General features: G+C 36.0%; 1 protein-coding gene across 2 annotated transcripts in view; it reads right to left on the bottom strand.

Annotated features, from left to right (window-relative positions):
* Positions 1-25,141, bottom strand: part of Bap170 (Brahma associated protein 170kD) — a 105,493-nt gene that overhangs the window by 62,779 nt on the left and 17,573 nt on the right. For both annotated transcript variants that reach the window (XM_089088265.1, XM_089088266.1), the window contains exons 2-4: positions 23,141-23,234; positions 6,688-6,785; positions 3,101-3,311 (exon numbers count right to left, since the gene is read on the bottom strand). In XM_089088265.1, the coding sequence (XP_088944391.1) occupies positions 3,101-3,311; positions 6,688-6,785; positions 23,141-23,234 (403 nt within the window). The remainder of the gene's footprint in view (positions 1-3,100; positions 3,312-6,687; positions 6,786-23,140; positions 23,235-25,141) is intronic.

The following is a 25,141-nucleotide window of genomic DNA, read 5'->3' as shown; positions in this document are numbered from 1 at the left end:
TCATCACCATTTATGCATTCCACAGATGTCGATATTCTTAGCCCTACTTCTGAAAAGTGGGTACACAAGTTATTGGCTACGCCACTATCCGACTCCCACGGCAAATTACTAGGAGTTATTGGTTCACTATTTGGGCTTATTACCGACTTAATCAGTTGCCAAGTTTTAGCTGGGCTTCCTTCATAGTCTTTAAATTTCTGTGCTTAGTAATCCATTTTTTCTTTTCTTAAAAGACCTTTTAATTTTCTATTAAATTTTCTATATTGCTCTTTATCAGATGCTGAACCTTGAGTCACGCACCTTTTATACATCACTTGCCTTTTTTCCATTGAGGCTAGTAATCCTTTTGTAATCAAAGGTTTAATTGGCAGCTTATATCTTTGCTTTGTCTCTTTAAACTCCAAACACTCTTGAAATAATAATTTTATTTTTTCATACCATTTACCAAATTTGGTATCAATACCTGTACTATCCTGAAAAAAACTCAAAATCTGCACTTTTAAGCTTCCGCTTAAACTTCAAAAGCACATTTCCATCCACATAAGGCAGCTTTGGCACTCTTTTATTCTTGGGTTTTGGACCAAATATTCCAGGTACAGATATTGCAACCCCAAAATGGTCAGATACACTATTGATAACTACTGTGGGGCATAAATAATTGATATTTACAAAAATATTATCAATTATAGACTCTGAAGTTTCTGTCACTCGTGCGCAAATGTTAATTGCAGGATAAAAACCAAAACTTAATATTGTGTTAACAAAATGTCTAACCTTACTATTTCTACCAACCATATTTAAATCAATATTACAATCCCCACATATAAAACATGGTATTCTTGAACTTGGTAACTTTCCCTAAAATTCATCAATCAGTTCGATAAGCTCCTCAACATTACCTGAAGGTGGTCTATAAATTACTGCAACCATAAACTTGTTATTTGCATTGCTTACATCAAGAACAATAGACACAAATTTCATTTGATAATTAACCAATAAATCCGACCTAATCTGTACACCAAATCTACTTTTTATAAATACAGCTAAACCACCACTTTGGTGTAGTATCCTATTTTGCACATACATATTATAACCTTCTATTTCTAATAAAGCAGAACTGTGACCCCTAAGCCAAATTTCTGTTAGCGCCAGGATTTGCGGCTCTGTTTTAAGACACAGCTCATGAAGGAACTCATATGATGTGTTTATCCCTTGAGAGTTCATGTTATAGACTCTCATTTCTCTTATATTCTCCCAATCACACATCTCACACAAAAAAAGCATACCGGGAATCCACACATCCAACATTCTCACTTTCATCATAGTCCCGATGCAGAACACCATTTATCAATCCACACACATCCAGTGGGCTCCTTTCAAGTTCCCTCAACCTGCTGGTTAAATTAACCATTATCAAAAATCAAATATGGGCAAGAGAGAGTCAAAAGAGGAGTAGATAACCATATCTTCCCCAAATACCTTCTACATCTTACAACATCCGAGGACGTATTAACTGTCATAATAAAATAAACATAAGAAACAAAAATTAAACAAAAACAAATAAACCAACCGGTCGATATGTATACACATATCAACTCCCAAAATAAAACTCAGTTGGCTTAGTATGGCTCACAACATCAGTTATAAGCAAACCAAAATTTAATAACCTTCATAATTAATAACTTTTAATATAACCTCTAAAAAAAAGAAAAAATTATATAATTTCCAAACACTATAAATAACTAGCTCAAAACCACTATTTGCATTTTTAACGCTTTGAACCATTCAACCTTTTAAACGTTACCATCAGATTTAATAGAAAGAATCGGTGGTACCATGGGTGGTATCCAGCACTCAACACCTCTCTCCAGCAAATATTTTCTTTTCACCACCAATTTCTTTCTAATTTGGCACACCTTTCTACTAACATCATAACTAATAAAAACTGGTTTTCCAGACTGCAAGTCCTTTCCTCTTAATTTGTTTGCATTTTTCATTATCCCGCATCGGTCCTTATAATCAGTAACTTTGATTTTTATAAAGCTACTCGCTTCATGTATCACTGAAAATGGTGGAATATTCTTCACTTCCATTTCTAATCTCTCATTCAGCACTCTTTTAATGGTATTTTTCGCATCTGAAAATGAATCAGTCCTCACATTCCAGAACAATAAGTTGTTTTTTCTTTCCGTATGCTGCAACAAATGAGACTGATTTTTTAATGATGTAACTTGTGCAAATAAATCATTCACGAGCTTATCCTGATTTTCCATCTTAGACTTCAATTAAGCTGCCATCTTAGTTGAGGAGGGTCCCTCATAGCACTGAACTGGTTTATGGAGAGGAGCAACGTTGGCAAGCTCTGATCATCAACTAAGGCCAAAAAGAGCTTTAAATCAAGTAAATAACACCACAAATTTTATAGGATTGTTAAAACATACTTTGCTAACCGTTTCTTAATATACGACTTACTTATCAATCACAGAATAACTTTTAAAATCTTAGTAATTCAACAGAATGTGTTACTCCTACTTTTTAAGATTCTTCATTCTTTTTTATACAGCTAATATTTTAGGAGGCTTGAACTTTAAGTTAAACATCCAATACTATGCCTCCTCGTTCCCCATTCATTATCTGGTCAGGAAAAGCGTAGTTGCCCTCCTTGTTAAAAAAAATATTATTTCTATTAAATGTAGGTTGAAGATTTCTAACATTACATGACATAACAGTGACCTAAACAACTTCAAACTCGTTCGATGGAACACTTTTCTGTCAACAACTATGTCGAACAAATAGACAATTAGTTTTTTATTTGTGAACTTCTCTCAAAATCGAAGGTAAAATCGAATTTTTAGTTATCGCAAGAATGTTTGATAAATCCTGCCATGGCACCATTTAAATAACTTTAGTAGTAGCCCATTTCTTGGTATAAGTTTAAGAATTGTTCATCTATGTTTACAGCAAGGTAGCAATAGGAAAACAAAAAAGCTTAAAAGTGATATGCCTTACAATGGTCAGCTTAATGAAATAGTAGATTAAAGACCAAGATTATACTTGATTTTTATGTTTTTACTGGTATTAAAAGCAGAGTATACATTACTTTTTCCTTAGGGATTGATAGACCAAGACCAGTTCTTGTCGTAGCATTGATCAAGTGCTGACTGTAATTGTAAGATGTTGGCACATGTTGAGTGGCAAAAGCTCTTAACGCTCGCCGCTGACTACGCTTCTCATCTTCATGTTCTTCGTCTCTTTGCAGGCGATCTATATCTTCCCCGAGAAAATGAACCCGTTCATACTGGTCAAGGTACCTATAAAATACAATGTATATTTTACTTAGAAATGTTTGAGAACACATTTTTCCCCTTCTCCGCCTTTTTTAAATGCAGGCTATTAAAGATGGTATTTCTATGACAGAAATTACAGGAATAGAAAATTTCAGAGACAGAAATTACAGGAAATCAACTCTTAGTAAATTTGATTCTTCAGCCAAAATTTCCATCTTATAGACATAAAAAAAGAGCCATGGTCAAAAGATCACCAATCAGCAACATGTAAGCAAAATCAGAAGTACAATTTCAAGAATCTGACATAATTTGTATCTTCAGTTTATAGGATTCAAGTTTTTCCACTTTCTGTTAAGACTACTAAGTTATGTGTTTTGTTCTTAGGTCCTAGCGTATATTGTGCTTCCAATTAGCACTAAGATGCATTCTTACTAGCTGTGAATGACTTTCATATACATATCTAGTGAGATTTTCGTCTGTACAATGTAATCATAATCTTCAACCTAAATTTGGTGGAACTAATGTTGTTAATATCTATGGACTTTCCCTCAACTACATTCGATGCAGGAGCTTATCAACCGTAACCGAGAAAAATAATCTCTGCAAGGCTTATAGGTCATCTACTGGAGAGTTCTGCTTGTCTTCGACGATTCAAACTTTATAAAAATATTTATAACTCATTGCGTTGAAAGGCTAAATCTCTTTAATATTAAAAACAACTTAACAAGTGTAAAGAGGATGTGTGTACAACTTGGCAGGTAATAAATTCTGTCTTTGGACGTTCCTTTCAGCATCTCCCTGTCCTTTTGAATCTAGTGGTTTATGAATAAGTTGTTGAGGGTGAACTAAATGATCACAAGGTATTTACTTCTTTGTTTGCTAATACTGAAAAGTACAGCTTCAACAGTTGACTCTTCCCGTCACAGCCAGATCTCAGAGTTTATCTTGGATCTCTTTGCCTCAAGTTAATGGTTTTAGAACCAATATCTGGACTAAAGGTTTCTTTGTAAAGAGTTTGAAGAACGCATCATCTTCTAGTCCTGTTACTATTACTACTAAGGTAGTTAATTTCACTGTTCCTTCTATTTTCTCTTCTTCGACGAAAACTTCTTATTCTATCGGTTAATTATTGTATTTAATGGAATTCCTTCGAAATGTGGTCGGATTATCATTTTATGATACAGAGTCGTAAAGTGGTCTAGCCAGGTATCGGCCACTGGCCCTTCTATATGCGTTTGACAAAATCTTCGGAGGGGCATTGCTTCCTCGTCTTATTACATTTCTAGATTCTAAAGATCCTTCCATGAGCTCTGACTTAGTTTTTAATTGTAGCATTCAACTAAGCAGGCACATGCAACTATTTTGAATTTTTCTGTTTTCAGTGCTCAACTCCAGTTTGACTTCAGCTACCTTATTTCTGGATGTTCATGCAACATGTGATTCTTTAACCCACGAAATTTGTCCGGTGAGGGTACCAACTTGCGGCATAAAAGGGGGCATTTTCTCTCGGCTCAACTCCTATTATTGTGGTAGATTAGTTTCTACTGGTCCGTCTTTTCGCTCGCCCTCAGATGTCAATTATGGTGTCCTCAAGGCTGATGTCCCTTATTTGGACATTTACAAATAAAAAATCTGCAGTTTATTGTTGTCTATACCATTCAATATCATTTCAAGCCTATAACAATTGTTCACCTTTATCCAATAGGCTGCTTTCGCTGATTATCCAACATGTACTGCTTTCGCTGATGATAGCACCCTCGTCCCTTTTGGTAGAACATATTCTGGAGTATGTAGGTTTTTTTAAGATTGTGTTTAACTGTGGTTTGACGCTAATCACACTTCTCTCTATCTTGCTAAGTCGACTTCAATTAAACCGTCTCACTGCGTGTGTCACAGATAAATCTTAAGTTATCTGAACTCCACCTGTCAATAAGTTCGATCTGTAGATCTAGTGACACGCGTTTTTCGGCATTCTTCTTGAAGAAAACCTATTTTAAACCTACTTTCTTGTCCCCTGCTGAATTTTCCAGCTAAGGAAACTTGCAGGAGACTATGCTACAGTACTATTTGTTTTATTTTAAGTTAATAAACTGGTTTGGTTGATACAACCCCATTTTTATGCATGAAAGTCTAGCAAGACAGACAAGTGAATGATGCTTTTAAACACAACTGACGAAAAAGATAACAAAAGAAGCTTCGTGATTTCCAGAATTTACAACCTTCGAAATCCAATCCAAGCCTCTAGAGCTGGTACTAAAACATCATTTGCTTCTACCAAATGGCTGAATTGTACGCAGGGGCAAGAGCTTCAGGACATCAGGTTTGACACGTACCTAGGCAGGAGTGCTTAGCTAGCCTTAGATATGAACAGTACTTCAGTTGTAAAAAAAAAATACTTTTGAAAACTTTTCATCATGTCCTCTTTTCTCGTGATATCATATCATTTACTCGTAGTCTTTTCCTTTTTTAATCCTAAATATGGCTCAAATCTATACTGTTAGCAGGAAAAGAAGTAAAGCAAAAATAAGCCACACTAAAAAAGAATCAAGGAGAATTTTTTTGCGAATTTTCCTTCCCTCCACTTAGAAACAAGTCCAAACGTATGTGCTTGTCCACCGTCTAGTAACCTAGTCACAAACCAGAGCCGTTCTCACTTAAATGTTTGCTTCGAATGGCTAATCAGGGCAGCAGCATTTCTATCTCGCAACTTGAAACTAATTTTGGATGGCACATCATGCTACAAATTATCCTACTATGAATATATGAACATAGATATGATTTTGAATATGGTTAAACACGGTAAACAACTATAAACTGTTACTTAGTTATTATCAAATAATTATTTGTGAGAAATTATCAGATCTCCTTGAACCGCATTTCTAAGTTTAAAAATAGAGGTGCTGTCTGTTCTGTTAATGGGACAGGGGTGGTTTGCAAATCTTCCACGAGAAGGTGCGATACTAGATATTCGGGCGTAAATTTTTTAAGAGAATCCCCGAGAGTCATCCGGGGGATGGCCTCTAATCATCCTAGTGGATGTTCACCCACTAGATCTCGACCCTTTCTGTTGTTTTTTTTAATTTGTATCCCCTGTATGCAGATGGGTTAATAAATGAAAATTGTAACTTAAAAAATAATTGTAAAATCACCAAATAAGAAGAAAAACCTTAAAAACATAAACTTAGCCATCAGAAACCAAATGTTAAACTACAAGAAATAAAACTTTACAATTAGCAAGCCGATGTTTACTATAAGCTTAGATGTTCTCAAGACCACCATAGTGACTCTCAGTCATTCACCCAGAAAATTGAAAGACAGTTTTGCCTGAGGTATTCATACTAATTATTGAGATACAAACTCCTTGAAATAACCTGAACAAAAAATACAGACGAAAATTTACCTCAAATAAACATATTTTAATGCTTGAGCTCCATTTGTGCAATCTTTTGGGAGGTTAAAGTATTGAATTAGGTGATCCCAGCTATCAAAGGCGTTAACCTGAAAAGAAACGTATTACTGAGCTACATAATACGGCACCAATGTTCCAACTTCAATTTTTCTTCTTTTTTTTAACATACGTAAATTAAGTACGATGCTTAGAGCTAACCACTTGTTTTAAGCCTTACAAACGAGTATAAATAGGAAAAAATGATTGGTAAAATACTGAAATCGGCAAACATAACATGTGCCTAGGAACTTTGAGGGTCTCAACTAAAAAGTAGGTATTCAAGGAGGAAGTCATATTAACAACTCAAAAAAATGCTTTAATTTTATAAAATACAACAATTTACGGTGTTTCTTCTTTTGAGTGAAATTAAACAAAAACAAATTTGACAAATCTTTTTTTTCCCCTAAATCACCCTCACACAGGTTTTATCTGGCAAAATATATTAATTAATTTCGGAAGTGACAGAACGCTTCAGGGAAGGAGAGGGGGAGGCGAACTTGAAAAGAAAACACAAAAAGGGGCAGATTATACGGAAAATATCAAGGATATTCAGAGAGATCTTAATATTTTGCAAGTGTCACGGGCCCAAAGATCCGACTCCAGCATATTACTTGGGTCTGACATTTGACGTTAAGTGTTTGAACTATTGTCCATGTTAGCATGATTTCCAAAGATCAATCTAACCAAGGACGGATCTGTTTAGACGAGGGTTAGGGGAATTTTCTGTCACCTGCCATCTCGCTTAAGCATATAGCGACTTATAAGCAATTAGAGGCAGCGTTCTAGCCTTACCAAAGTAAACAGCCATATGCCTGCAATGTAATTTTTTCCCACCCCTTCGTACATAAGAGGTGGTCGTAGAAATTTCGTAGGAAGCTCATTGCGTTGGAACTTGAAAGTTGTAAAGTTTAGTTTTTTTGTTTTTTTTTAAGTCGAAAGTGATTGGAGGGTATGGCAGTCTGCCTCCCGTGCCCTTCTTTGATACCCAGTCTCCCTCCCCATAGACAACTGATCAAAATTTGAGACAATAATGTTGTTCATGATAGCCCAAGAATCCAATAAATATCCCTCCAGGGGTGGAATGATCCCAAACATCCCTAGAACAAGGGTCGAAAATAATGCCAATTGTTCATAAATAAATTTATAAAGGAAAAACGGGGGCTTGCTTGATGTTATGTGAGTGAATAGCTCAAAACTTTCAGGGATCGTTCTCTGGGTCAAAAAGGATAAACATTTTGTTGTGGCGAGAGAAGAGATAGGGGGTCCAAAACTGTGCCAAAATTAGTCAATGACTAGCTAAAAACTTGCAGTCGTAAGTCCTTTGGCCAAGAGGAACTTAAATATACAAAGATTGTTCCAGGGCACGGACCCTCCCGCTTTTCCCGATTGACTAGACACTTATTCATTGGCTTAATTCCTTGGGCTAAGAGAACCCTAATACAGAAGAATAAATAGAAAAAAACGTAGCGACGAAAGGGTCCAAAAAATTTGTCCCCGGCCACTTCGCATGGAGGGGCATATATAGAAACTTGAGAGGAGACAGATTCAATTTGAAATTGACGATTCCAACGCCTTGTGTAAGGGCCTAAAACAATTGAAGAGCAACTAGCCTCCCTCCTGTGCTTCTTTCTTGGTTTTTATGGAGAAATACTTGTTCGTTCTAACTTTTAATATCACTCTTTTAACTTTCATTTAAAAAAAACTTCTTTTTTTTAATTTAATCAGTATATAAAATGTAGAATGTAAATGAAACCTGTTATATTCTAAACGACAATTTCATATTTGACAAAATTTTTTTTTTTTTTTTTGCCTTCTCCCTGATCGGCTCGAAACTTATATCATTAAGTCTTTGGGCTATGGGAACCCCTATGCATATGGAGCAATAGAAAAATAAAGTGTACCCCCCCCCCCAGAACAGGGCCCGACAAAGGGCCAGGAAAGGCCCAAATACTTTGTCCCATGTCACTTCGTATGGAAGGGTGTATAGAAAAACCAAGGAGGGGGCTGGTTTGATTGGAAATTTAAATTTCTAGTTCTCTTTAAAAGGACCAAAAGCGATTGGAGGGCAATCAGCCTCCCTTCCTAGGCCTTTTCTGGGTTTTAACGCAACAATTAATATGTGTTTTAAGTTTTAATGTTACTCTTTTAACTTCCATTTGGAAAAACGTGTTTTTTATTTAGTCATACATTAATGTAGGATATAAATGAAACCTGTAATATTCTAAATGACTATTTCGAATTTTACAAAACAAATGACATATTATATCAAAGAAAAGAGGGGGTGGTAAAGAGGGCACATGAGCAGGTTGGTAGCCCTTGTATCATGATTTTCACCCATATTTTCTGTTGTGTTATTCGCTCACCTTTCAAATAAATGCATGTTATGCACCAATTCGCGTAGTACGCCTGTATCTTTAACATTTTTACTTAACGTATTATCTTCAAAGAGTTTTCTACCGATTGCGGAAAACCAGAAAAAAAATAACCCCAATGAACATAAGCTGAGCTTTTAGGGGGGAGGGGGGGTACCATAAGTTTTCAGGGTATCCGATGGTTATGAACTGATTCTTAAGACACTTTCCTGAAGGCTTCTTGGAAGGTGTCTGTGTAGGAATAGCCCTATCCGGTACTGGTGCATTATGCGGGCACCGTGAAAAAGTCAAGTTTGGATAATGCTAGTTAAATAAAATAAAATAGGAGGAATATATAATAGTTTATAAACAACTTTAAATCATACCATATATTAAATACGTAACCTAACCTAAACTAGGTACCTCCCTCCCCTAAACCCCAAAAAACAACAGTTTAAATATCGTAAACACAATGAAAACTACTCTTTGTATTCCATTTCTGAATAGTGATCTCTTGAAAAAACTAGTCTGACGGGTTTCGTCTCTCATTAGTATATAAAAGTGTCCGTTTAATGCACCAGTACCCCCTATCCCCTCAAACCAGAACGATACGATGTTAGATGTTTTATATTTGTTTTTAATCTTATTTCATGATGTTGCCGCTCCGTAAGCAAATCGTGTTGACCTTGCAGCCATAGTTCATTGAAACTGAAATAATGTTTAATTATCGGGTAACCATAAAAAGTTTCAGCATATTGATAATACTAGTAAGGGCATACGATCGGATTTCAGAGTATTAATCTGATTAAGACAATGAAAGTCTAAATTTAGAAAGTATGCCCACATTATGACTGCAGAACAAAACCACTTTCACTTCAAAACCATACCATTTCCTACAATGAAATTCATAACCATGAGCATCTGAAACAAAACATGATTTTGAAAGATTTCTTGAATGAGTTACTGCTGTTTTTACAACGATTTTAGTCCTGTCTTAAACTATAACAGGAGTTTTGGACCGGGTAGAGGAAGCTGTAAGTAAGATGAGGGTCTAAGAGCATTAAGTAATAGGAGGACTAATAGGATCCAAGCATCGCCCCTTTAGGAAGCGATAAGGGGAGTGCAGAAGTTTAAGATACAAGATTTAATATGATGCACCTACAAGGGAAGAGGTAGTTGTTGTCAACTTTTTTTATGCAATAAAAACCAAAAGAAAGCATAGAAATAGAAAATGTTTAAGCCTTGGGTTGATATTTAATCGTCGAAAAATATCGATGAACGGATTACTCGTACGGAGATTTGAATCCCTTGTGGTCTTTTTAAGCAAAAAAGAGATGATGCCACAAACAAGTGCCAATTTCTGCCAATGTGTGCTGTAGAACAGCAATTTTGGCAAGACTAGATCCAAAATGCAATCGGGCAACAATGCTGAGACAGCTAATCAGTTTAGAATTAAAACATGTTTTTATGTAGTCTCCTGTTTCAGAGGCTACGTCACCGCACGACAACACATTCATCACTAAACACGTGTACCGTCCAAACAAAATGAACAGTTATTATACATTGTAAACAAAGTTATACCCCCGTTATACAATATCGCACAGTTGCACTGCCAGCTTTTAGGGGGATTCAGTGAATTAGGCCAAAATCAATATTAGAGGGGGTTAATCCCTAACTTCCCTTCATTAGGAGGGATACATTCAGACCAAGCATACAATAAATAAGATGATGAAGGGGCGACAGTTCCCCTCTTATTGCAGAAATGTTTTAAGTGTAAAACTATAGATTGCATTCACATTCTTACGTACACAGAGGTGGGAGTGGCGGTGGTGCAGCCGAGGAAAAGGATTTCCTGGTGAACATCCTTACCCTTTAAAACTAGAAATTTTGATTTCCAAGCATATTATAGATGTCGATCATACTCTCAATTAAATAGGACTTTTCAAACGACAGTAAAGAGCGACAATAAAACTAAAAGTGAATAGAAATTATTCCGTATATGAAGGGGGGCTCCTCAAATCCAGACTCCTTACGCTAAAGTTTCATAACAATATGCTAGTAGCATTTATGTGTACAATAAATATGCAGCCAATTGTCTGTTAAAAAATTTGAACTGAAAAGTGTATTATTCAAAGCAGATGGATATGAATAGATTCGCTATTCCATTCTTGTGAAAAATACTTTCTATTCCCCTTCAATCACCCCTGTTCTACAGCAATCGTTATTAAAGCATTGGAAGAGATTCAAAATTTGGCATAAAGAGCAGAGGGTGAAGAGGGGCCAACCCACTCTAAAACCAACAACAGATTTTGTTGTTGCACATTTAATGCATTTTTAAGCAATAAAATAGGAACTATAGCTCCACAGCAATAATATTATAGACTTAGCTAAATATTCACAGGAATGAAGAAAGATTACAGACCAATTTCTACCTCCTCCCTTCAAAGCTCCTTTTATATTTATCTGGAGGCCTCCTCCACCCCTTCCCTCAGAAGACAAAAAAAAACAATGAAACAGTATATAAAAAGTTAACTAAGCAATACCACCATTTAAATATCGGTAAAAGAAGCTCCATGTTGTTGCAATAAGAGTGGATCTACTACCCCGCAGCACCCATATTACAGGCTTACAAGGCCGTATCCTGGGGGGGGAGGGTTAGGGGGTTTGATCCCCCGCCCCCAAAATGTTTGTCCGATACGTAAAAACGTAACAAAAATGAATATTAAAAATTGTTCATGTGTTTTTTAAGTTTTAGCTTTTTTTTAAGTTTTAAAGGCCTTGTAAGCCATATTACAGGCTTACAAGGCCGTATCCAGGGGGCAGGGTTAGAGGGTTTGAACCCCCCACCCCCAAAATGTTTGCCCGACTTGTAAAAAAAAAATGAATATACATAAATTTTTGATGTGTTTATTAAGTTTTTTTGAAAACACCCCTCCCACCAAAAAATGCTTCTGTAACCCTCCCCCCGAAAAAAATGCTTCTGTCACCCCCCCCCCCGAAAATTTTTTTTCTGTAACCCCCCCCCCCCGAAAAAAAACTGCAGGCTTAATCCGAAAAATCCATAGGAATGAAGGGAAATTAGAGATTATTTCTACCCCCGCCCCCTTTTCCTATAAACATCCTATATTTATCTGAAAGCTCACGGAGATTTTGGAAAGCTTGGAAATCCACTTTGTGAGGCTTTGGACACACCCTTTCCCATACCTTCACAAAGATACATCGACCCTCCTTCCAAATTGATGATTTTATCAAGCCTCAAATGAATGAACTTAGCTAAACGAAGATTTAAAATAAGTGTCTACATTAACCCTTTAGTTTGCACTGACTAGGTGCATCTTTAGGCTTGAATGCTCCATCACGCGACATTACTGCTTCTGAAACCAGGGGCGCCGTTTTGGGGGGGGGGGGCGGGGATTGGCCATTGCCCACCCTAATTTTTCTGGGGGTCCCAAGCTTCCTCCCAAAAAGGCCTTTTTTTCTTTTACAAAATATGCAGGAACAAAATAAGAATTAGCAATTAGTCAAAATTTTGAAACTGCTACATTTAAATGTAGATTAACTTAGATAATAGAGAGATTAATAGTGCAACTGGGTCTTGCACAGGGTTGCCAACTGGACATATTTTATGTCCAAAGGACATATTTCTATGTGCCTGGACATAATGACATAATAGGGCAAAAAATGGACACATTTTAGACATCTGGGACATAAAGTCGACACATTTTCCAAAATTATTACGTAAAACAAATTACTTTCATAAAAAAAATGTCATTCATCACCAAATGAGTGCTAAGACCCATATCTACTTATTTTTTAAGCTCTGTATTTATTTTCCAGGGTTGCTTGCTCTTCCATGAAAACAACTTTCTGAAAATGCCTTCAAAATTCTTTCACCTATAAATGGTATTATTGCCCTGATTTTTACTCGGCATGGTCAAACAGTTCGTGGTAACGAACTGTAAGTAAAGAGCGACCCGGCTCAATGGTAACCGAAACTCTAGAAAACGGGTTTTTGATACCAATAGATATATCAAAAGAATCAAATTTCAATGCTGATTTCAAATATATAACTTTCATCAAGTTTAGTGCTACACATCAAAAGTTACGAGCCATGGAAAATTTGGCTTATTTTCAAAAAAAAGGGGAAATACACCATAAAAGTTTCAGAACCTAAATGAAAATCACACCAGCATATTAAGCGTATCAGAGAACTCTACCGTAGAGGTTTCAAGCTCCTATCTACAAAAATGAGGAATTTTCCATTTTTTGCCAGAAGAAAGATCACGGATGCGTGTTTATTTGCTTGTTTGTTTTTTTTTGTTTTTTTTTCCCAGGGGTGATCGTATCGACCCAGAGGTCCTAGAGTATTATGAGAGGGCTCACTGGAATGAATATTAAAAATTCTATGGCCCTTTTTAAGTGACCAAAAAAATGGAGGGCAGCTAGGTTCCCTCCCACACTCATTTTTTCCCCAAAATCTCCCGATAAAAATTTCGAGATTGCCATTTTGTTCATCGTGGTCGAAAATATGATAACTATGTCTTTTAGTATGACTTAATCCCCCTAAGTTCCAAGAGGTAGGGCAAAATTTTTTGAACTTTACCAAATGTAAAATTTTTGTATTGTTTTTTCGTAATTATAAAGAATTTTTCTGGTGGTTTTTTTTTGTGGTAGTGGGTGGGAAGGGTGGGTCGGGGGTTATGTTGGAGGATCTGTTCATGAAGGAAGTTTTCATGGGGGAAGGGAAATTGCCATGAAGGGGGCGCCGGACTTGCTAGCATTATTTATTGGTTATTGGGAAGTATACAACCATTTTCAGGAAGGATTTTTTCTGGAGGGGGGCTAGAGGAGGGGGTTACTCTGGAGAATATTTCCGTAGAGGATGTTTCTTTGGGGTAAGAGACATTTCCATGAAGGGGGCGCCGGATTTCCAAGCATTATTTAAAAACGAGCAGAAATTAAATAAAAAAAAAAGTTTTTTCAACTGAAATGTAAGAAGTAATATTAGAACTTAAAACGAACAGAAATTATAACGTATGTGAGGGGGTTCTCCGGACTCTATTCTAATTAAACGGCCTTTGTGATTCAGGGGTTTGTGAATCAAATTTTTTTTTTTACTTTTAACGTAAAGAGCGTGGTATTGACTAAGGGGAGAACCCCCTCACATACGTAATAACATATACGTAATAAAAAAAACAATAAAAAAACAAGCGATACGGCCCATTAGTAATCGAAACTTTTAAAAACAGAATTTTGATGTCAATAAATCTATCAAAAGAATGGGTTTATAATGCTGATTGTAAATATATAAATTTTATTAAGTTTAGCATTACTCTTCAAAGGCTAGGAGCCTGAGAAAATTTACTCAATTTTTAAAAAAGGGGGGAAACATCCCCTACAAGTGAAAGAGTTTTAATGAAAATCAAACCGTCAGATTCCACGTATCAGAAAACCTTATTACATAGGTTTCAACCTCATATCTGCAAAAATCTGCAACTTTGTATTTTTTGCCAGAAGAAAAATATACGAATATAGAAGTTATTTACGTAAGTTAATTTGTAAAGACATCCATTTAGCAAAAGAAAAGTAAAATTTTTATGCAAATAAAATCTGCATTAACTAAAAAACGATAAGAAATTCAATAAAAAAAAAACAAGCTTTTTAAACTGAAAGTAAGGAACGACATTAAACCTTAAAACGAACAGAAATTATTCTGTATATGAAAGGGCGGTCCCCTCCTAAACGCCTCACTCTTTACGCTAAAGTTTGACTCTGTCTCACAACTTTATTTTTTAAAAAATAAAAAACTTTAGCTTAAAGAGCGAGGCGTTGAGGAGGGGACCGCCCCGTTCATATACGGAATAATTTCCGTTTGTTTTAAGTTTTAATGTCGCTCCTTACTTTCAGTTTAAAAAACTTGTTTTTTTTTTATTTAATCAAGATAAAAGACAAGCTGTCGCCTTCTTCATACAAACTTACTTCCGGCTTCCGAACGTCACACAAAAATCTCAATGAAAGGTTCACAAAATGAAACCTTTCGATTGTTGATGGTCTGAAATTAAAACAAAACCCAATTTGTCAAACACCCCGGGTAAATTCCTTTAGTTTGAAAATTTTCATCACGGGAAAGGAGCTGAGAGAAACTTAAGTAAGTATAAATTTAATGTTAGGTGATATAGCTCAATTATATATATATATATATATATATATATATATATATATATATATATATATATATATATATATATATAGCTGCTGCGACAAGGAGTGCTGCGACAAGATGGTCATACTGGTATCGAAGATAAGACTCCGATATGAATGTGTCCTGACTGTCCTGTCTGCAGTCAGCGAGGGAGCTGATTGTGAAGCTCGAGCAGAAGCAGATGGACTCAAGAGAAAAATGTAATCTTTTACAGTTATCGTCTAGATGATCTATGTTGAGATGGCTCTGAGGACAATGAACTCCCTCTATGAGTATCTTCAGACAGCTTGGTTGGTAGTATCCAGGATTTATACCTTAACTCAAGTAACAAGGAAGGAAGGAAATAGCTGAGATAAAGCACTATGCTTCATTTACGTCGCTTTTGGAGAAGGCAAAAGAGTTTATTGAAGGTCTTGAAATTGAAGTACCTGACGTGAATGGACCCGCGACCAGATCCTCGTCTGCGGGTCAGAAGGGACGACCTGGAAGAACCCAAAAATTATCAAACACCTAAAAGAATTCATGACCACTTCGACGTTAGGAAAAAACTTTGTTGAATCCGACAATAGAGCTCCAACTCTAGCGGAAGAACTGAAAAGAGAATACCTGGAGACTCGTCTGATTGCAGAATTCGATAGATGGTTTACAGATAATGTTCCAGTGCTCAGTAAATTCGAAGCTCTGGACCTCAGCTCTACCAAGTTCATGGATGCAGGGCTCCTCAAGCTATTCTCTGAACTTTATTCTGAAATGGACATTGACCAGATCCTTCTTAAGGCCCAAGCTGGTATTGCCAAGCAGTTTTTGCTCGAGGAGGAGGCAAAGCCGAAGAACTTCATGGACGTCATCGATAATATCGAGACACTTCGAGACACTAGCCATTTCAGAAATTATCAAAGTTCTTCATATTGCTGCCACACTTCCTGTCACGACAGCCAGCAATGAACGCTTGTTTTCTGGGCTGGAAATAGTGAAGAACTATCTGCACTCGACCACAGGAGCCGATCGTCTTAGTCAACTGCTTATGATCTTTGCAGAGAAGGATTTAGTTAAAAACTTGGATTTCGACCAGATTGTTGACGACTTTGCGAGGATGAAACCACGACGTTTCCCCTTGTTGCCTTGAGTGTTCACTGATCTGTTTCAAAATTTTGTTGTATTTTTTGATTTTGTAAACATACTTGATCGAGCAAAGTTTTGCATCGTCATAGCCGGAGCGTGACTCCGACTTAGACTAAAGTATATACTGTAAGCAGCGAGCTGAAGAATTCGGCTACAGAATATACTTTAGTCAAAGCGTGAGTTTCTACAGAGGTTCGGCTTTCGTCAAGTTATAGGTTCGGAAAAGTGGAAGATTCCCAAACGGCTGTTTTTTTAACATCGCACATACCGTTTTTACATTCTTCAGATATCTTGCCTATTCCAAAACTATGGCTTAAGAGCAAAAGAAGGAAAGGCAAAGAAATTGAGACCATTTCCTTAATTTTTACGGTAACTCCCAAAGAAGGCAGTTTTTTTTCGGATAAAGCTAGAGGCAATTTTTTTTATATACAAGCCTGCTTCGGGGCCCATGTCGATTGCTTGCCCACCCTAAGGTTTGGCTGAAATGGCGCCTCTGCCTGAAACTGGGAAGTTCAATATGTAATTTTTGCTAATTCAAATTGATTGGCTACTTCAGATTTTTTGCTCAATAGCTTTTACTCCCTCTCTGAGGTAGAATTGCTGTTTTGTGCCACAAAAAGGCAGAAAACGCTACTTTGCTATGGCACAATCTTTTTTGCTACATAAAAAAAGAAGTTTTAGTTTTTGTTCGAATGAGCCTTCTCCCAGGGTTCTACGACTATTGGTTCGATTCCATAATCCATGGAAAAGAAATTAAATAAAAATAAACACGCATCCATGATCACTCGTCTTGAAAAAAAAAGAAAAATTTCGCATAGTGCATAGGGGTTTGAAATCACTGTATAGGGTTCTTTGATACGCTGAATCTAATGGCGTACTTTTCATCAAGATACATCACCATTTTGGGTGCTATAAAACAACTTTTTAGAGTCTTGGTTACTGCTATCATGAGTTGCTCCTCACTTGCAGTTCTATAGCACGAACTGTTCGATAAATCAGAAATCGAACTGCACCATAAAGCGCGGGAAGATTAGACGGGAGGTAGACTCCATCATCCATGTGATAATTTCTGTGAGTTTCAAGTTTTAACGTCGCTCTTTTCTTCTATGTTTTTTAATTTGGTTAAACCATTCGACCATCGAATGGTTTCAATGGTCGAAACCATTCAAATAGGTTTCTTAACCAAACGTTGAACTTGCTTATCCCTATTTGCCACAAAGTGTAACGTTTTATTCAAGAAATGTTTCTCGGTTTTTTATCGATGGTGTGGAATAGGGCGTAATCGTTCAAACTAAACTGTAAGCAACGCTGACCTCGCACAAAACCAACCGGGTGCATATTTTGACTAAGTAAGACTTAACCCACAATGTTTTACCTAACTGGTATTTTGTTTAGTTTTTGTAAAGATTTTCTTCGTCCGATCTTGAGGGTTCTATGATACATATTCAAAAAAAGAATACTTTAGAAGCTAAAGTTGTTTCTATTCTGAGTATAGTTCAAGTATCTTATTTTTAAGGGATTTACAGGGATGTCGTTCAAGATTTTGAAGCTAGCCCCAGTATGCGCCCCGTAAAATCGTTTGTATTACTTTAACTTATATGGCAAATAGACATAAAAATAAAAAGTACTGAAGGCAATGATCGTTTCTTGGATATTTGATTTGTATCACGCTCTCTCTTGCACCTGGAGATCGGACACGGGTCTGACCATTGGGAGGGAATCAGAGAAACATTCTAGGAGAAAGGAGAAGACCGATGTCAAGAAGTATTCTTTCAGGTCCCATTTTTCCGGATAGGGGCTCCTTTAGACCAATTTCTAAGGGTATTTTTCTTCCTCTGTGCGCAGAAGAACAGAGTACATTACTTAATACTTTACTGAAAACAATATTTGTTTAATACCTTCTTATGGTCTTTGTTTCTCGTAACATCAAAAAAAAAAAAAAACCATCATAACCATAATTATAAAAAAAAAATATATAAATAAAAGTGGATTATTAGTTTATATACACATTGATGTTCATTTCTGAAAGTCATAATAATTTTGGATTTATTAAAGTTACAAAAGAGACAACATTCAAAATGTATGTTTTCAGTAAAGTGAAAATTATGCTCTGGTCTTTTGAAGGCACAGGGGGCGTTAGCCATACTCCTTCTTATGGCAGTTTCTGCTCGTTTTGAGCTCGTTTATTTATTGCAATTTCTGTTCGTTTTGGTTTTCATTTATTTATGGATGGTGATATATTAGTTTTACGCTAGAAAAATTATTTGACTTTATTTCTGCTCATCTTTGGTTTAGTGTAACTCTTTACTTTTCTTTGAGAAACTTCTTTTTTAGAATGTTTTTTTTTATTAATGTCTGTTCGTTTTTAGTTGACATAGTCTTTTTCTTTGGATAAAAAAAAATAACATTTTTAATCTTTTCGGTTTTTCTCTATAAGAATCCAAATTTTGGATAGCTATTTAAATGCTAGTCAAAATCTAGAAACAATTTATAATAATAGTTATAATGTAATACTTTGGAATGACTGTTACAGGGAAAAATGTTCAAATATAAGGGCTGAAAATCTGCCTAATCTTTGGGGATCTATAGGGCTCATGCAATTCTGCATCAGTCATGTTACAACCTTGAGTACAGATAAATATTAATCAGCTATCCCCGTTCACATGCCCTGAAAGTTTTAACTTAACTTATTCCCTTGACCTTTTCTGAGATATCACAGATACTCCATTTTGACAACCTTGGATGCACATAATACATTTTGATATGGTTAAATTTCAGGCTCAGCATGCCCTGACAATTTTAACTTAATACCCTTAGCCGTTCTTGAGATATCGCAGATACGCCCTTTCAACAAACTGAATGCACAAAGTGTCTTTCAGTTTAGCTTAACATCCACAAAAACATGCCCCGAAGGTCCAACGTAATACCCCAAGTTTTTCCTGGGATGTCGCACAGGCATTCTTTTGACAACCTGGATACACATAGCTTAATTTTAATTTAGCTTCACATCCCCCTCAACTTTCCCTGGATGTTTCACCTTAATACTCCTATTCCATTCTTATGATATTGCACCTCTGTCACTTTTACAACCTGGATACATTTAAACTCTTTGATTTAGTTCAATAAAAGTAGCAGCACAAGTAATAGTAGTAGTATCAGTCACAGCTCCAAGGGAAGTAATGAGTGAAGTTGAAACTTAAAACGATCAAAAATTATTATTTCACAGCCTATCTAACATATATCAATAAAACTAATGCAAATAAATTAACTGGTGATATTTCCCTATGTTTGTAGGATTACAGAAAACTAGCGCTTTACTGAAAACACAAAATATAGGAGTTTTGGTATGGTAAAAGTAAACCTTTTAAGGACACTTTAAACAGTATAAAAGTAAAGCATTTTTTAATTATTGTTTTTTGTTGTTTTTTTTCGTTTAATTTGGTATCACTTCTGAGCTCATGAGCTCACAATGAGCTCAGTTCATTGACTGTCGTTTTGGATCTGAAAAGGACATTTCATGATTATTTTGTAGACAAGTTCGAAGTGAAGGAATATTATCAGTATTAGGACTACAAACTCGCTTTAAAATTTGTATCACAACTTAAAATCCTCCGTTTTATAGAGAGAAATAATTGGATTTCCAAAGATAATGTTACGGTTGATATGTTCTTCATTTTTGTAATACTAGGTGAGACCAAGATGTTACCTGTTAAATCAATCCATTATTTTATAGGCTGTGTAATAAATTTTAACCTTATTATTTTTATGCCTAAGTTTTTAAGATAATTTTAATTGTATACTGAAAGTTACTGATATCACAACTCCTGTAGGACTATGAAAAGCGTTATAGATTAATTAGTTTGTTTTTGAGGCTGCGTATTTACTTTTGACTCCTAAATCAATATTCTTGTTTTTATACTTGGCTTTTGTCTTTTCAGTAAAGCACTAGTTTTCTGTAATCCAACAAATATAGGGAAATATCGCCACTAAATTTATTTGCATTAGCTTTATTGATATATATATTAGATAGGCTGTGAAGTAATAATTTTTGTTCGTTTTAAGTTTCAACTTCGCTCTTTACTTCCCTCGGAAAAACTTCGTTTTTTTAAATTAATCTCTGTTTGTTTCTTATTAAAATTTAATTTAGAAACAACAGTGCTATGACCTTCTCTATTTATACGGAATAATTTCCGTACGCTTTAAGTTTTAATGTTGGTCCTTAGTTTCAGTTGAAAACCTATTTTTTTACATAATTTCTAATCACCTCCAATCTAGGGGAGATAAGACACCTCAACCCTTAGTAAGGAGCTGAGCTAAGAAGCCGTACAAGAACTGAAGGAAAAAATAGGTTTATATAATAAAAAAAATCAAAACATAATGTCGTTTATTTTTTTAAAAAAAGGTTTTAAAAAAGAAGAAATAGATCTTTAGCTCTTTGATTTAAAAAATTAAATTTAGTCACACTTAAGAAAGTAGCTCCAGGCGAGTAGCTTCGACACAAAAGGTTAACTGAGCGGACGGGTTTGTATATCGACATACTTGCGGAAAATTTTGCAAGCTCAACAGAAATGTGCCTTTAGGTTTAGGGATTTATTTCACCTGTCCCTAAATAAAAGGCCACTCATTACTCAGAAATGAATGGAAACTTCATAAAAGGACCATTTCTTGTGTAGGTACGATACATGGTTTTTACAAACTAAGCTTGTTTTCATTTCAAAATTTTTTGGAAGAATTACCTGAATTCTCCTACAGAACTGTTTTCATTTGTCTTTCTTCCTCTTTGGATGCTCAATCTTGCGTATGGAGAGAATAATACGGTGGAATTGTCAAGTAAATAATTTGTATAAGTAAGTATAATAATAAGTAATCCTTTTAATATACAACTTTGAGTGGTTCCAGAACCAAATGCCTACACTTCTTCAGTCACTTAGTGGCAAGGGGTTGGGGTCAGGGGCATAATTTGCTATGGGGCAGAGTGGGCAACTTCCCCTCTCAGACCTAAGTTTTCCTCCAGAACCCAGTTTTCCCCCTCCCAGCTGAAAATTAGTTTCTCCAGAAATGTTGTCAAAACTAGAATAAGCCTATATAGTTCAAGCATCTACTGAAACAGGTTAGTTTTCTTTAGCCTAGTACATCTTTACCTTTTTTATTGCTATATGGCTAGTTCTTTAGTTTTCTCTGTCATTTACACTTGATTTGGGAAAATTGGCTCCAACTTTGACCCCCCCCCCCTCCACAGGATTTTGAAAAAATTACGCCATTCATTGGGGTATGGATTAAGAGATCTACTGAGAATATCGTTGCAAACCATGAACTGGGTGACCTCTATTCCCTTTTGAATCAAAATGCTTGACAAAATATCTTCCTGTGACATGCTTTAAAAAATGAGTGCATATCCCATTTACAAAAACATTGAAATTATCTGAAAATGATTGTATAGAAGGGAGAAAACCATAAGCTTTCCCCGCAGAACCATGCCTCTATAATGTGATTTGGTATATTAAGGCTTGTACCTTAATTGCGTAGTTTATCAAGGGGGCTTGGAGGAGGAACATACGAGAGGTGTTCTTGCAAACCTCCAGTTACGGGTTTTGGACCATAGTTATTACAATGATGATTTCGTCTTATACTCTCAAGCTTTTCTGCTTCGGAAGTGACATCAAAAGTATTGTTTTAGAACTATATCACACTTACCGATGGTAAAATTGATAACATCACATAGATATGAGCAATAGCTTTCAAATGAGCCATTAAATGTCACTCTAAAAGGTACTGGTAGCCCACTAGACCCAGCTTTCAACTTGAGACATGGCACTAAAAGTGCCATTTTTTGTGCTCTTTGGCACTTAAGGATGGTAAAACTGATTAATAGCTCGTAGATATAAGCAATAGCTTTCAAATCATCCATTAAACATCTCTCTAAGAAGCTCTGGCAGCCTACTAGCCCCTAGTTTTTGCACTTGAAACATGGCATCAGTAGTGCCATTTGGCACTTGTAGGTAGTGGAATTTATAAAGAAAACGTAGATATGAGAAATACATTTTATGTGAGCTATTAAACATCTGTCTACGATGTTTATGTTGCCCGCTAGCCCCACATCTTGAGAAATGGCACAAAAGTGCCATTTTTAGTGCCATATGGCACTTGCAGATGATGGAATTTATATATAGATCGTAGATATGAAAAATAGCTTTTAAATGAGCCATTAGAGATCTCTCTATGATTTTCTGGTAAACCGCTAGCCCTGGAGAAAAAAAAAACAGAAAAAATAACAGGAGACAGATCAGTGCTACCCATGCAAAAAAGCGATTTTCCTTGTTGATCAAAGTGGGGGACTGTAATTTCCTTGTATAGGGTTTTCGACTATGCTGATTGCAATGGTAAACTTTTCATTTTGATCTGCCACCATTTTCGAGGGGTTTCAGCTTTTTTTTCGAAATTACCATAAATTTATTTTTGCAATAAACTTATATGTTTTAATACAAACGGAAATAATGTTACCATTCCTGAATCAGTGTCAGATGGCTATTTTTTTCAATAGGCAGTTTTTTTCTAAACGCGTTTTTTAACTTTTGGTTACTATGGGCTGTTCACTCTTTACTAGGTTGCAGCTACCGCTGCAACCATGAAAACTTCAAAATTTCATACTTTGGGGAGTCCCCGAATTTGAAACTTAGAGGCCTGCTAGTACCTCACCACATGTGGATATATATATAACTTCAAAACTTACCTTTTCCCATCCACCATTTGCTGTCACAAGGTAATACAGAAGGTATAAATCAATCTCTTTGCTACCAATATATGGAAATCTTTGAAAAGGTGTCCTTAAAAAGAAAATAACCATCAGCAAGGATAATTTCCATTTTAAATAAATGTGTAAATATACGAAATTATAGGTATATTTAGAAGTTCCTGTTTTACATAACATATACAAAGGAAAATATAAGCACACTTGTCTGTTGCTACTTACTACATGGCTGCTGTTAAGGGAAATGAATAAAAGGGAGAGCCATGAATGCACTGTTTTGCTATAAGCATAAGTATAAAAAAAAAGACGATGGAAAAAGGCAGGGGCTGGTCAACAGCAACAACGACCAAAACGATCAAAAAATGTATACAAACTATAGCAGTTTACATCCACATTTTGCCCTTCAGAAACCATTTTCAGTGTGTTTGCAATATTCTAAACAGTAGTTTGAAAATTCCTGAGTATATGAGGTTTTAGAGATTTTCCTTCAATACATGCAAAGAAATACAACTTTCCCAGGTTGTACCATACAAGTAGTGACATTACCCAGGTCTGGTATATTTCTTTTTTTTACCTCCTTTATTTTGACCCTCAAGACTGATATCACGCAAGACCCAAAATATGGAGTGAGAACAAGTAGCAGATCCAAGCTATGTGTTTTCATGGAATATTTACCCCTTTTAATACATATCTCTACAGAATTGCTTAACGTTGATGATACAATATCTCCTAGAAGTATTACCATGTTTAAAACAGGGGTCAACAAACTTAAATAACATATACCTTAACAAACATAAGTGCAACCTTGGATCACCATGCAACATAGGCTCTTTAATACTGATCCCGCCCAAGACATATTTAAGGTAGTACATTTCAAGAGCTATACTTTCCTGTCAGGACTCTTAAGAACCAAGTCCACCCTATAGGAGTAGATTTTATTTTCGACTTATGGATTATTATTTGCCAATGTTGGAAAATTCCTGCAGTTGCCAACTACTACTACTACTATTCAAAACTTACCGCAGCACCAAGCCACCCAACAAAACAGCTACGCACGCTCCTCTTCCATCCCAATCTATTCATATCCTCCCCTTTACAACCTCCCAGGAAGTTTCCATTTCCCTTAAATCTTTCTTTACAACATCCTCCCACCCCGACCGCGGATGGCCTGATTTCCGTCTAGCCCTTGACGGCTGGCTAAAAAAGACAATCTTTCGCAATCGGTCATCCTTCATCTGCAAAATTTGGCGTAGCCATCTCAGCCTTTCTCTCGTTACGGCCCTAGAAAGCGGGATCGAACCACACTTCTCGTACTGCCTACTGCTTGAAATACGGTCAGTAAGTCGGGTACCCAAAAAAAATCCATAAGCAATTTATCTGGAAAACATCTAGCAAATCTCCCTCCGTTTTTTGGAGCGCCCATGCTTCAGAACCATACATCACTGTAACTTCCAATATTCTAATCTTGGCTTGCAGAATTATCTTTCGACTCTTTCAAGCCTTTTTTGACTGTAAAGATCAACACCATGAGCCCTGACTATTCTACTTTTAACATCTTCATGGCACCCACCGTCTTTACCAACAATACTACCAAGATAAGCCAAGATGACCACTTGATCAATCTTTTCGTTCCCCAACGTCAGCTTTTCATCTTCACTTATTCTTAGCTTAGCGACTTAGTCTCCTTAACATTAATTTTAAGACCTATTCTAGCACCCTGGACTCGCAAAACCTCTAAAAGTTCTTTCATTTTACTCACACTAACATTTAGGATGCTTAAATCATCAGCATAATCTAAGTCCAGGTAATTGTTTCTTCCCCATTTGATTCTGTGTTCTCCCATTGTTTTTCCTGTGCTCCTTAAGACAAAGTCCATCAAAATGATCCATTTAAACAGGGACAGAACACAACCCTGCTTAACTCCTGATTTAATACGAAATCAGCTACTAACCTTATTTTTTGCAACCACCAGTATTTGTCTGG

Source organism: Artemia sp. Qi Xiang Cuo, chromosome 4, assembly GCF_049724085.1.
Source record: "Artemia sp. Qi Xiang Cuo chromosome 4, ASM4972408v1, whole genome shotgun sequence".
Classification (NCBI taxonomy): domain Eukaryota; kingdom Metazoa; phylum Arthropoda; class Branchiopoda; order Anostraca; family Artemiidae; genus Artemia; species Artemia sp. Qi Xiang Cuo.
The sequence above is the reverse complement of the archived record's forward strand: the minus strand, read 5'-3'. Positions and strand labels throughout refer to the sequence as shown.